This window comes from Ruditapes philippinarum, unplaced genomic scaffold, assembly GCF_026571515.1.
Source record: "Ruditapes philippinarum isolate M1 unplaced genomic scaffold, ASM2657151v2 ctg1203_1_1_1_1, whole genome shotgun sequence".
NCBI lineage: Eukaryota > Metazoa > Mollusca > Bivalvia > Venerida > Veneridae > Ruditapes > Ruditapes philippinarum.
In genome coordinates, this window is record NW_026857820.1 from 18978 (window position 1) to 32697 (window position 13720).

The following is a 13720-nucleotide window of genomic DNA, read 5'->3' on the forward strand; positions in this document are numbered from 1 at the left end:
TAAAAGTCTCGAAAAACTATTTATTTAATTATATTATTTATATTTATAGTCGCTTCTGTTAAAAAATTCAGTGTAGTCCCTTCAATATAAGATGCTTACTCATAGGTTTAAATTTTCTAAAATTTAGATAACGCATAAATTTAGTAAAAGGTATGTTTACAATCTCAGCGCTGTAGTAACAGATTCATGTGATGAGTTTAAATATTAATAGTGTAATTATGATGATACACATAATTATCAATATAAAAGCCGTTTTTAAAGCCTAATTTATGTTATAACCTCAAGCAAAATCGCAATTTTAGAAATAATGCAACGTACCGACAATTCAATTTCGATCATTCGGACACGGTGTAGTAGTTATTTCCCCTAGAATATTTATCTTTTGAAATAAATTCACAGTGAACAAACAAAAACTAAAAATGAATTAAAATGATATATTCATATGTAAAACAATGTACATTATATATATATAAATTACACACAGTCGTATTCACATTATGCACGGCTGCAGATGAGAAGTTGGATGGTATTTTATGACCCTTCCCCCGCCCAATATGAGATCTGGCTTGTTTATTTTTGAATATGCATTAAATATAACATCAAGGTCTGGATTAAAAGTTTTGCCTTAAAATTCACGCGAAAATGTGACTCATCAGCCCCAACCCGTACAACAAATAGTAAGCAGCCTCTAGAATCGTTTCGTGAAGTTCTTGGATACGCGTCTAAAAATGTAGTTCCCGAGGATGCTGGCAGGTTGTAAATTTAGTTCAATCTATCTTTGTCTCTATCCAGTTAACGTATAATCAGGACAACGAGGAACTCTTTTATTCAGATATTCCTGTATCAAACTGTCTATAGTCTCACAATCACCATCGATCCTTACACTAGTCTCCAAAATATCCATCCATCGTTTCACCCAAAACATATCGCACGTGCAGTCCATCCTTGTGTTAGTTAGGTCCAGTATTTCAATGTTATAAAGATTTTGTATTCCTTCAGACACGTAGGTTAAGCCTGTTTCAGAAAGGTCGAGATATTTCAAGGCCACCAGTCCATTAAAAGAACTGCGAGAGATATATTTAAGCGGGTTTGCTCTGTAGGAAAGATTCCTTAAAATTGGTAGATTCTGAATATCCCCGTGTTCTATTGTGACAATATCATTGTATGATAAGTCTAACTCAACCAATGTCTGCAATTCTGAAATTGACCCAGGTGTTCGTTTTAGTCCACATTTCTTTAAGTTGAGAAATGATACTTTGGTTTGCATTAGATCAAAAATCGACTCATCGCTTATATAGATGAACGCATTCCCCTCCAAACTAAGGTTTTGTAAATTTGAGAGAAATCTAATTGCAGGTGGGAAATACTTAAAATTGTTATACTCAAGGCTTAAAACTTTAAGATTTGAACTTATCTCTTTAAACGTTTCGTTAATGATAATTTTATCTCCTTTCTCAAATTGATTGTGATCAAAGTGAAGTTCTTCTAGTCGTTTTAATGCTGCTATGGAAACAGGGACTTGTTGAAGGTGTGCGTACTTAATAGTGAGGCTTTTTAAAGTGTACGTGAACCCGATAAAGCTGCCTTGAAATATCAGAGGAATATTTGAACCGATCATCTTCAGCACTTTCAACTGTTGTAAATGACGTAATGAATCTGGCCATTGTGTAAGGGCAGAAGAATGTCCGAATGAAAACTGTTCAAGAGAATCCCCGATGAAATTCAAAACTTCACTATCTTGGACTTCGGGCGACTGGGAAGGTGAGACAGGTGTCTGAGGATATCCAAATATTAGATTTCCGTAGACGTCGAGTACTTTGATACCTCTTAAACGATTTAACGCAAGTGGTAGTGTCTGCAGGTTATTATTTGCTAGGTTAAGTATCACTAATTCTTTCTCATGGCCATGAAATGCCATTTCATGTATGTGTGAAATGTTATTATTTTCCAGATACAGTACAGTAAGCGATAATTCAGAAAATGACGACGGCGGAAGAGATGTCAGCAGATTCCCGCCATAATCAAGCGTGTTAAAGGCGTCGACATTTATGTATCCAAACGACACAATTTTCTGTAAAGCCTTATTTCGACAGTCAATGACATTCTGATGACATCGACAAGGTTCTGGTGCCGGACATGGTTTGTTTGGTAAAATAAATGCAGACGAGTGGAAAGATCCAAATGCAAGTACAAACAGAACGAATGTTACGCTGCCCATTCTACTGAAATATAAAAACAAGTAGATTGTCTTGAAGAATTCAATGAGAAACATTCCAGAGCAGCAATATTATTATGAAATACATGTATCCACATGTAAAGTGCAAGTTTGCAAAGTGACATTATTAAATGATGTATATCATTTTATCACTGTTATTTATTTATTCCCCGTGAGGAGAAGTTTGATACCAGCAAGTACGTTTATCTTCTGAATGAGGCAAATGTAAAATAGAGAAAATAAGAATCCCCAGAGAAAGCCCAACACGGAGACTTGAAAATGTTGCAGGCTCGGTTTAATTTAGCCTGTCTAGGGACAGTACTGTCAAATGCAAACTACCATCCACGCCCCCTAGCACCGACTTAAGCAGAATTTAACATTTAACATAAACTGGCACATTCGCAGATGTGTTCATATGGCGGTTATCTTGGTACCTTCAATGGGACACGTAAGTGCCATTCCATGAAAAGCGGCATATGGTCCCCAAGTAAAAAAAATACATGTGCCCTAAACGAGAAAATAATGAGCGGAACTAAATAAAATGGAATTTTGAAAGGGGATCAGAGGTTATGAAGCCTGCATATCACAGATAAGACGTCTAAAGAAAAATTCAAAAAGCAGGCCACATATCCTATGGGTGATTCATCAGTATTCAAGTGGAGAATACTTGAACATCCCAACAAGAAAATATCCGAATAGAAAGAACTAAATTACCACAAGCAGAACAATTATGTCGTGCTGAACGATCTTTTAGGATCGGAAAAAAATATATAACATTTCAAGACCTATTGGCAACTAAGATTAACTGATTCTTTCAATGAAGGGTTGTACTTTTGGTTGCTGCCTTGAAATCAAGATATCATGCAGTCCATCCATGATACTTTGATGGCAATATTTAATCTTATGCTACCATTACAATTTACATGATCTTCATCTTGTGGTTACAATTACACTAAATAATAATATAAGAACCTTTATAGAGATTATGAACCAAGCTTAAGTCTCTAATTCGTGACCAGTGCTCCTATCAACTAGAGTTTATTTGTCAATATCCAAGCATGTGACAGTGTGGAAATTCTAAAATGGCAAACACCTATGCTTTTTAGGTCAAATCTAGTTTTCGGCGAGATGAAAGATGTCGTGAGCTCACTTTGTTTTGCCCAGCAACATTGAAATGCAAACAACTTTTCAAATTATAAGTAAATGTTCAACGTGATTTCCTTTTTACGTATGAAACTACCAATTTAAACATATTTATTACATGTATCTTAATATTTCATTTTATGCATTAATGAACATAAGGTAAACTTAACCTTTCAGTTCTCTATCCGCAATTATAACAGCTTGTAGAATACATGATAAGAGCCGAACAAATATGTCCCATAATTTGTCCGAGATGTGGGCATCACAACTGTCAGTAATCCGCCGTACTTTCGAAATGTTTGATAAGAAAAACCAGGACGAGTTCGTTAATTGCACATAATTATTCTCTCAACGAACATAGAGTATTAAGACTTTAACGAGAAGGTAGCACCTTTTGGCATACGTGAACCGATATTTTAATGTGGCCTCACACGCATGGGAACGGCACATGTAAGGCTGGAGACAAAAACGCTTTAACCATTTTTTTTATTTCTTTACAGGCTCTTTTAAAGGTGAATAAAAGAAAAAATAGCCAACTAAAAATATATATCTAAAACAAGGGGAATAACTTAAACAAACGCTTACTGTCGAGCCGTTTGTTGTAGTTCTTCTTTTTTATTATAAATAAGCATTCTCTCGAGTTCTTCCATGTGTCTTAAATACATGCGCTATGGAGTCATTTTTATGCCTATATTCACAATGAAAAGAGGTTTTAAAGTGAAAATTAAAAAAAAATCACCACCACCAACAACAACAACAAACAGACATACAATGTAACCGGTAAACATTTTTCTCCATCTTTGCTTGATCGACGTCAATGACCAATCTTTGAATCCGCTATGTCCAGTTAAAAACATATTCCTTGCAAATACGAGTTTTTGGGACACGTTTCTATGCTAGTGCGTATCACGTGACTACTCCGGCTAAAATTGTATGTCATTGAAAAGTCGAAAAGTCAAATTTCCAATGATGAAAAGAAAGACAAAATGTACGGGACATCTTAGCAGCATGAATACTTCTTATTTTTCTTTAAAAAATAGTTTGCAGACACATTACGACCACACTCTGTACTTAACATAACTTTATGCAATCATGTGCTATTACATGACTACATGGAAATGCAACACATTATGGTTTTATATTAACAAAGCATGTTTTTCGAACTGCATTCATCTGTTTTGTTACTTTTTGGGATGTGTCTTTTGCATTCAAGTAATTTGTTTGTGACATTTTTTATTATAGCAAAATAACTGATCTTAACCGCACACACGAAAACATGGTAACCTACCTTTATGTCTCACTTTAACTATCTTGATGCATAAAAGATTGCCAAACGCAGGTAATGAAGTGCATATATGTACAAACCTGCCTGAGTAGTAAGATAAAATATTAAAATCGTATCTAAAAGCTTTGAACAACGTTAAAGGAACTCCACTGAGGTTCAAAAGCCTAAAATCATAAAATTTATTTTTTACACAGATCAGCTGGGGCACGTAAAACAGGAAGACATGAAAAAATAATTAAGAAATTTACTCAGAAATGAATTGAAAAGCGTATTTTTGTGACATTTTTGATATGATTTGAGTGAAAAGCGTTTAAACGCTTTTCAATTTTGGGTCATTTTTCACTACTTGAATAATTATCCTGGATAAACCGAGAGAGCAAATGATCTAAAATTTTGCACACAAGTTACTGATCTAGACCTACATCAAACTGAGCATTAATCTCGAAAAAATATTTCCAGTCTCGTCATGTCAAAAAACCTCAGTGGAGTCCCTTTAAGATGGTAGTCTTGTTTTGTCGTGATATTGTCCTACCATCCTCCATTTAACTTGACATTTCAAAAATTTAAATGCGCACAATCTCAGAGTTTAACAATTTTCTTAAGTACAAATGCAAAATATGAGTGCACGTCTTAAGATATGACGTTTCTCGTATTCAGCATAAGACTTTTTTCTTGTTTTTTTACTTTCTAGTATTTTACATGTCCTGTCATCTATTTAATTATAAATTTTTTAGTGACATTTCGTTTCTTTTTCTCGGATAAGAGTAAAGAAATTAATTTTTAAAAATGGGTCAAAGACAGAAATAGAGGATATTGAATGAGTGTAGTTTAATACTAAATTTATTGAACGAGTTGAATAAAATCATATTATGCGAGCCTCGAGCCTCTGGCGAGCATAATATCGTTTTATTCAGCTCGTTCAATAAATTTAGTATTGAATCTACACGAATATAATATTCTATTTATCACCTATGTAAAATAAGAACAGTAAACTGTTAAAATGAGTAATTTTTCAATGACGCACCCATAGTGTAACGCTAACATTAGCGCGCTTTAACGCTATGTATCCATATAGCGCAAATGATTTCACGTCAAAGTGTTATAGGGTGAGATGTTAAGAAATTTTTCTATCATTGATCATTAATGTCGAAAAATTAACTAAGTCGGTATACAAGCAGTGGATGAGCAACCGACCTGAAATTGAATCCCATGGCATGGGACTAAGTGTTAATGCTGTATACCAAATATCAAAAGGCTTTGATAAGTAGTTGCTGAGAAAACTGTAACCGAAATTTCCTACCATTGGCCATTAATGTTGAAAATTTTAACTAATTCGGTTAACAGGAAGTGGATGAGCGACAGATCAGAAATAGAATCCCACGATATGGGACATCGTGTTTATGCTGTATACCAAATATCAAGAAGCTGCGATAAGTAATTGCTGGGAAAACTGAACATTACGAAATTTGTGTCCCCGGTCGCCCGCCAGCGCTCGACAGTCACCATACTTTTAGCCGGGTTTGTACCTATGCAGCCAGACTAATGATATGTTCTTTTCACATGACATGAAATCGCCATGGTGAAATCTGACGAGGAATAACTAAGTGTTCTAGTCTAAGATCATGACATCCTCTTATATTTTACACTTAGTCTATATCTTGAATAAACCGTAACATGCTTGAACATGTGCTTGTATGGTTTACAACTCTACAAATTTCATGAAACAAGAAGAAGAAGAAACATATATTTTTCTTATCATTTATTTTTGCACAGTGTTAACATTAACAACTCTTCACATTATTCTGGACATGAATTTCCGCACTGAAAGTTTTTAATATCTTCGAGGTAACCTGGACATGTAGGAAGCCGACGTTTGACGTAATCCATAATTCCCTGGTCAATCGTTTCGCATTGACCCTGTAATGCATAAATTAATTGCAAATAAAATTATAAAAATGCAAAATTTAGTTCGATATAACATATACAATAACTATTAGCTATATAAAGGTTTTATGGCCTAATTATTTTGAAAGGTTATATAACCCGGTCTGCAATAGCACAACGTCTATACACGTTCATTCATCTATCAAAAGTATTATAATTTAATTTAAAATGCTGCACACATAATAACTTTCAAATCAAAATTCAAAAAATGAATTTCAGCATTTTGCCAGATCAAAATTCAGCCACCGCATTTTTTCCTGGGTATGCGGTCAAGCAGTTTACCAGCACTAAATCCTTCAACTTTCGAAAAAGAACTGACAATTTCTGTCCATGCAAGAACAGAAGTACAGTGTGAATAATAGAAAGGATTTTATGATCAATCACAACAGCAGTGACTTGCACTGTTCGGGAATCGATCCCGGATTGCTTGATTTGCAGTCTTTTGGGCTTACGGGACAGTAGCTGAATGAATGAATGAAATCATGAATGAGAAAATAAATAAATAAAGAACAAAAATATGTTTTGAATTAAAGGTATTAATCAGAACAAATCCATTGGTAAGAATATAACATGAACATACCTCAATCTCGACTTTTTTCTCATCTGGTTGACATTTACTCCAGGCTTCAACCCAGGTCATATCACACGTACAATCAATGTTCGACTTACTCAAGTAAAGATTCTTTAGTTGCCGCAAGTTCTTGAAAGACCGGGATATTTCAGTTAAACTTGTGTTGACTAAATAGAATTGCTGAAAAAGATGAATCAGACATTTTGAAACATATATTTCATTTAAATGAAAAACGGAAGACATTTCCAAGAATTTAAATGTTTATATAATTCGTGTTTATGCTACAATGTAACTAATGAAAAACATTAAATCTATTTGTAAACAATCATCTTCATTATATTTAGAAAACAGGCAGGGTATATTTTACATAATTTAGGAATTCCTCATCAAACATAGATACATAGATGCTATAAACCCATAACAAATTCATGAAAATTCAGTACATATTTCAAGAATTATAAATAATGACCATAATATAGAGCTTACAATTCCCGGTTTTTTACAAATAAGTCACACGCAAATGTGATAGGATGACTGGCGTTATACAAGTTAATTAATAGACAAACTACATTAAAGTATTTTATAAAGAAATTATCAAATCTGTATAACAGTTCAAAACCGAACCTGTAGTTTGTTAAGTCCGCAAAGAGAGTTGTCAGATACATATTTCAGCGGGTTAATGTTAAGTCGGAGTACCTGCAGATTGAATAGATTCTGAAGGTCTGTACTTTCAATACTCCTAATTTTATTCTCGGAGAGATCCAGTTCCACTAAATTGGTCAAGTCTGAAATAGCACCAGGAACGCGCTTTAAATTGCAATTTCTCAAACTGAGACTGGACACATTAGCATTTTTTAATAGCTTGATAGCCTCGTCGCTGACGAATTGCAGATCATTGCCGTCTAAACTAAGGGTTCGTAACTTTCGAAGATCTTGTATACCCTCTGGAAATGTGGTAAGGCCATCATAGTCGAGACTTAGCTGTTCAAGTGTTTGTGCAAGACTTTGGAATGGGGCAGATATCATGCTGTCATCACCAAATCTACTCGGACTACCGTCTGGATGATCAACATTCAAGTGATCTAGATGAAGAGACTTTAAACGAGTAAGCATAGAAATACCTAACGGAACAGCATCTAAGGAGGCGTACTCGATGGTCAGTTTTTCCAATGTGTGCTCAAAACCGTGAAAGCCTTGAGCCGGCCAGTACGGTAAGTTAATGCCTGCTATTGTTAGTTCTTTTAGCTGACTCAAATGGTCAAGTGATCCCGGCCACGAGTTCATTGTCGGGGCACCAAACTTAAATGTTGTAATTGAATCGCCGATTTGTCTCATCACGGCATCCGTAAGCCCATCTGTTCCGTGATGGTGATGTGAACCTGGCTTAAAACCCGGAATAGGATTCCATGTGACATCAAGTGACTGAAGTTTGTTTAGACCCCCAACTGCATTCGGAAGTTCCGCCAGATTGTTATGCGCGAGGGAGAGTATCGTCAAGGAGCTTGATACCCCGGCAAACGCATTAAAACCGATGAGGCTTATTTCATTGTTAGACAAGTCGATTTCGGACACATTCAGAGTAGCAAATGCGTTGTCAGGGATCGCCTTTAAGGAGTTGTTCCCTAGTTTAAGGACACGAAAACTTCCTCCAGCTTTGAATGGCGGAATTGTTCCAAGATTATGACCTTGACAATCGATAGTTGTAATCGTACACACACATCTATGCGCAATGGCGGGGTCAGTTATCGGGCAATCAACTGCATTACAATATGCATTTAGCATAAATAAAGCGCACACGAGAGACTGAAACAAAAATAGAATAAAGTTACATCTTATTAGCATTGTTCGATCATTAGAATCATTTATTTGTAACTCTACAATAACTGTTTTGTAATCAGCCAAGTATACATTATGACCGTAAAAAGGTAAAAAAAAACCTGTCACAGTCACTGTGCAAGTAAGTTAATGTTTAAGTCCGAAACCTGTATCGACACAAAGTATGTTTTCTGTTAAATTTAATATTTATTTCTTTTCGTATTAGACATATATCACTTGTTTTTTTCTAATACATATATATAACGAATGTTATCAAGACAAGAGACAACTCTTGTTGTGTGGTTTCATGAGTTTTCCGCAAGAAAGTTATGCAAGTGATCTAGAAAGAACGTTTTCACGGCTTTTCGAAAAATGCATGTTTCACTTTAAAAATATACCCGTGTCAAGGTTTTTTTAAATGATATAATATACATATATATCATTAAATGTATATAACTAGTATACAGATAATATGATTGAACTATGTACTTACCAAAAGCCACATTTTTCTGCTCTTTCCACACTATAACTTACGGGCGAGAATCTTATCAGTTAACTTATTCTATTGGGGCCAGGCACCGATCATATGAGCAAAGGCTTGGTTTTTGTTGCGTTAAACGTAGTAAAGCTTTTGTTATCAAAGTGGCATGTAATTTTATCTTTAAATGTCATTGTGTACAAATTATAGCAATAGGGAGTCCCAAGAGGTACAAGAACAGAATATTTCCTTAACTCTAAGAGCTTTACTGTAACTTTCATTCAACTATTAAAAATGTGAATAATCAACATCTTTAAAATTGAAACATGAAGAACGCAGAACAAACAAACAAACGAAAAATGTAAATATTTTAGACCTACTTGAAATTAGCCTATTCATTGACGATATTGTTAAATTCATGCTAGCGTTTTTGCCACATAACACCGGCTTCACATTGACAACAAATATAAAAATTGTGTATGTTTAGAAAAATTCGGAAGTGTGTTCACACGGCAGTATATGTATTTGAAGATTTTCTTTCTGTAGTAAACCAATTACAAACATATGTTTTATAATTATTGGAAATCTCAACAATGTCCGCATCTGTTTTCATAATTAGAGATTAAGTGGGTAGGATATTTTCCATGCATCTTGACGTAAGTTTAACACAAAATAGGTGCTTTCAAATTTTAGTTGCATCATCTGTAAATGGCTAATTTTACATTTTTTCTTCGAGAGATCTTGATCAAGCATACAAATCATCAAAAAACACAAGAAATAAAGACACGTAACGAATTTGCTCAAGTATTTTATTAGAAGTACTGCTTACACTGGATTAATAATTTGCAGAACAGTTAACCAGTACCGTATTAGTAACCAGTTAAATGTATGAAGTTCGGAAAATTGAAGTTACTCGGACCACATTATAAATGAAATGTTGGACGCCTTGTACCTACACACATGCAGTTCCGTTCTTATAATTTGGACATTTCGGGATAAAGTCTCTAAGGTAAACATCTACAGGGTAGCTAATTGTTTCGCATGACCCGTCAATACGTAAACCGGTGTTACAGTGTTCCATAAATTGCTTGAACCAGACAATGTTGCACGTGCACTCAATCTTATCCGACGGAAGCTTCAGTTCCTGCAAGTTTTTCAGAAATCTGATTGCTTCAGGCATTGTGTTGATGTTTGACTCTTTCAAATCAAGGTACTGTAGACTCTTCAGATCCTTGAAGGTTTCATTGGCAATGTATCCCAGCGGATTTTTCGTAATTGTGAGATTCAGTAGTTTGCCCATGTTGTCGAAGTCACTGTTCTCGAAGCTGTGGATGTCATTTTCCGCTAGATTTAACTTTGTTAGATTTGTGAGTTTAGATAAAGCACCAGGCACACGTGACAATGAACAGTTTCGTAGACTGAGGTCAGTGATTTTCGTGCCTACCGCAACTTGCACGGATGTGTCACTAACGAAAGCGAGGCTATTGGAATCAAGCACCAGTTGTTCAACGTTTCGTAAAAATTGAAGTAACGAAGGAAACACCGTCAAGTTGTCGTCAACAAGCGATATATAGCGGAGCTTGTTAAGTAGATCAGAGTTCCCAAAAGACGGAATTAGAACGCCAGAGTCTCCAATGTCGTGGTTATGATCAAAATACAGTCTGTCAAGAAATCTAAGCCGGGCCAAGGCTAACGGGAGTGCAATAAGGTTTGTATTTTGAATAGATAATGTTGTAAGTGTACCTTCAAAACCATGGAACGCCTCTGGTGGTAGTGTATAGAATGACCCACCGCTCACGTTCAAAAATTCTAACGCTTGGAGATGACGTAATGTTGGTGGCCATGATTCTATTTTCGGACTTCCGAACTCAAATCTTGTCAAAGTGTCGCCAATATTGTACATCGTTGTCTGATCAAAGTTGTTTTCGTTGATGGGATTATTTGTAACATCAATCCAGTTAATCGATTCAAGGTTCCCTATTGCCTGTGGAAATTCGGTTAAGAAATTATTCGAAAGATCAATTCGGTTAATAGGCGCTTGCTCGGCCCCGCGAAAAGCATATCTGTCGAATCTCGATATGTTGTTGTCTTGCATAAAGATTCTATTTAAAGAATGCAGATTTTTGAATGCGTCGTCTGTGATGTTTTCAATATCGTTGTGATCTAAACGTAACTCCTTGTAAAACGTATCTACGCTAAACTTCGGAAGTTCTGTTAATCCTCTCTCTGAACAGTCGATAATTTCTGATGTACAGCTACACTGCGTGGCCGGGTCCGGGTTTATATCAGGACAATTTGTAGGAGGTTTCTGTGACAATATCGCAACAGTCAGTAAACTGAGACAGAGCGTTCGTAAAACCATCTGGAATCATTATTAAAACAGTCAATTAAAATGAGCCGCGTCACGACAAAACCAACAAGAAAACGTTCGTAAAAATGAATTTCGATAATATTCTTCACCCTTTTTATACCTAAATTGTATTGTTTGCTTTTTCTTTCTTCTTTTTGTTTACTTATTGTTGTTTTTTGTGTTTTTGTCATTTACTATTATTATTAAAATTTCATCTATACATTAATTAAACATTTATAACCTAGCAAAAAAGCAATTGATCATTTCCAAAAGAAATGATAAATACAATGCGATAATTTAATGTTATTTAAAGAAAGAAATACAATATTCTTCAAAAAATCTAATAGTAAAATGTAATTATTAGGAATACCTTTTTATCCGTCATCGAAAAAGAGAAGCCGTCAACTGTGAAATGCGGAAGTGGTGCCCTGCAAGGATATGCATGTGATCTGAACTCCACTTTTTAATGACAGAAGATTGGTACCCGGTTTAAATAAGACAGTTAATCTCCTCTTATCAGTACACCTGCTAAACCAGGTTAAAACAGACAAAATACTAACTTAAAACGTCTGCATCTTTTTTCTGTTATCTTATAGTTGCAGGTGAATGTTTTTATCTTACTGTTTTTTTTAATTTATTTATCTCAGGCTGTTTCGTTTTTTGCACAAGTGCGTAATTGTGTATAGTTTTAGAAAAAAACAAATAATTACCCGCTCTCTGTACAGTTGCTTACATTATTATATTATAGCTACTCTCTTTAAAAAATGTCACAGAAGGCTTGAAAAACTTTATTTATCACTTATAACGCTTATATTTTTTTAATTTTCCCGTGTACTTTGTAAATAACACTTATTTTGACTAGGGCTTTTGTAACAGTCGAGAATTTTAATGAGGAAAGATAATTATGTTGTCCAGCAGAGCTCTGTCAGTAAGCAGCCTTTTCTGTTTGTTTTTTTTTAAAATCTATCGAGGAGAAGCTAAAACGGTTACACAAAAGTTGGAGACTTGTATGCTACCATAATATACTGGCAAGTTGTAACAAAGACTTCAGTGTCAATAACAAAGATGTCATCTAGTACAGGCAGCATATTTTCCCTATCAAATGTTTCAATATCTGGAAGGAAAAGGGGACTTTGATGTAAATGTTGACCCAGTTCAGTTCGGCAATTTCATTGATAACCTTTTAAGTGGAATTACAAATTCACGGAATTGAGGTGTATTTAGGTCACAGGACACTTTTCATTCGCTTCGTGACTGATAAGCATATAATCTGACATATAAAAAGTCTTCCTGTTAGGATGTTAAAATTTAGATCAAGTATTTGGGGAGAAAAAGAGGGAAAAACATTCAACAAATTAAAATGATTGTGTACTATTGCTGGTTTAAATAGAATAAAAGTTTCAGTTTTGTTTGATTCATAAATAAAAATCTCTTTACTTGTTTATTTATTTAGTTGTGCGAAAGGAAATAAAAAAATGAATATTTTTCCACCTACATGTATTTTGCAGATTTTTTTGTTTAACCTGAACATGCATATGTATGAATATCTTGAAAACAGTGATCCCTCGGATGCATTAAAAACAGCAAAAATGTACATGAAAATTCGAGACTCGGTTTGATTGAGTATGTTCATGACGATAATGAAAAAGTACAATATCTCGCACACCCTCTAGCACCTGCTTGATCGGTTCTCAGTTCTCAAAACTTTAAAGTGCTGTTCTCAATGATGAAATTTGTTTTTATTTCAGCTTACCATGTGGAAAAATATTGCTAGTTGGGAGTTTATCCTTAAATTTGTATAAACAATATCATTTAGATGCAATATATATCTGGATGACCTGGCTCACCAGTCCAATATAATTATGTCTCTTTAATAAAAATTACAGAATTCAATGAAAAAAATATAAAATGTAACATAG

General features: G+C 34.7%; 2 protein-coding genes across 2 annotated transcripts; both read right to left on the minus strand.

Annotated features, from left to right (window-relative positions):
* Positions 1–420: 420 nt before the first annotated feature.
* Positions 421–9627, minus strand: LOC132751152 (slit homolog 2 protein-like). The gene is made up of 5 exons (XM_060741286.1): positions 9467–9627; positions 7783–8961; positions 7168–7338; positions 6466–6560; positions 421–2222 (listed from the first exon to the last, which is right to left on the minus strand). The coding sequence occupies exons 1-5, from the start codon at positions 9476–9478 to the stop codon at positions 785–787; spliced, it is 2895 nt and encodes a 964-aa protein (XP_060597269.1). The 5' UTR covers positions 9479–9627; the 3' UTR covers positions 421–784.
* A 616-nt stretch (positions 9628–10243) lies between these two features.
* Positions 10244–12331, minus strand: LOC132751153 (leucine-rich repeat-containing G-protein coupled receptor 5-like). Its single transcript, XM_060741287.1, has 2 exons — positions 12172–12331; positions 10244–11813 (listed from the first exon to the last, which is right to left on the minus strand). The coding sequence occupies exons 1-2, from the start codon at positions 12184–12186 to the stop codon at positions 10404–10406; spliced, it is 1425 nt and encodes a 474-aa protein (XP_060597270.1). The 5' UTR covers positions 12187–12331; the 3' UTR covers positions 10244–10403.
* Positions 12332–13720: the final 1389 nt, after the last annotated feature.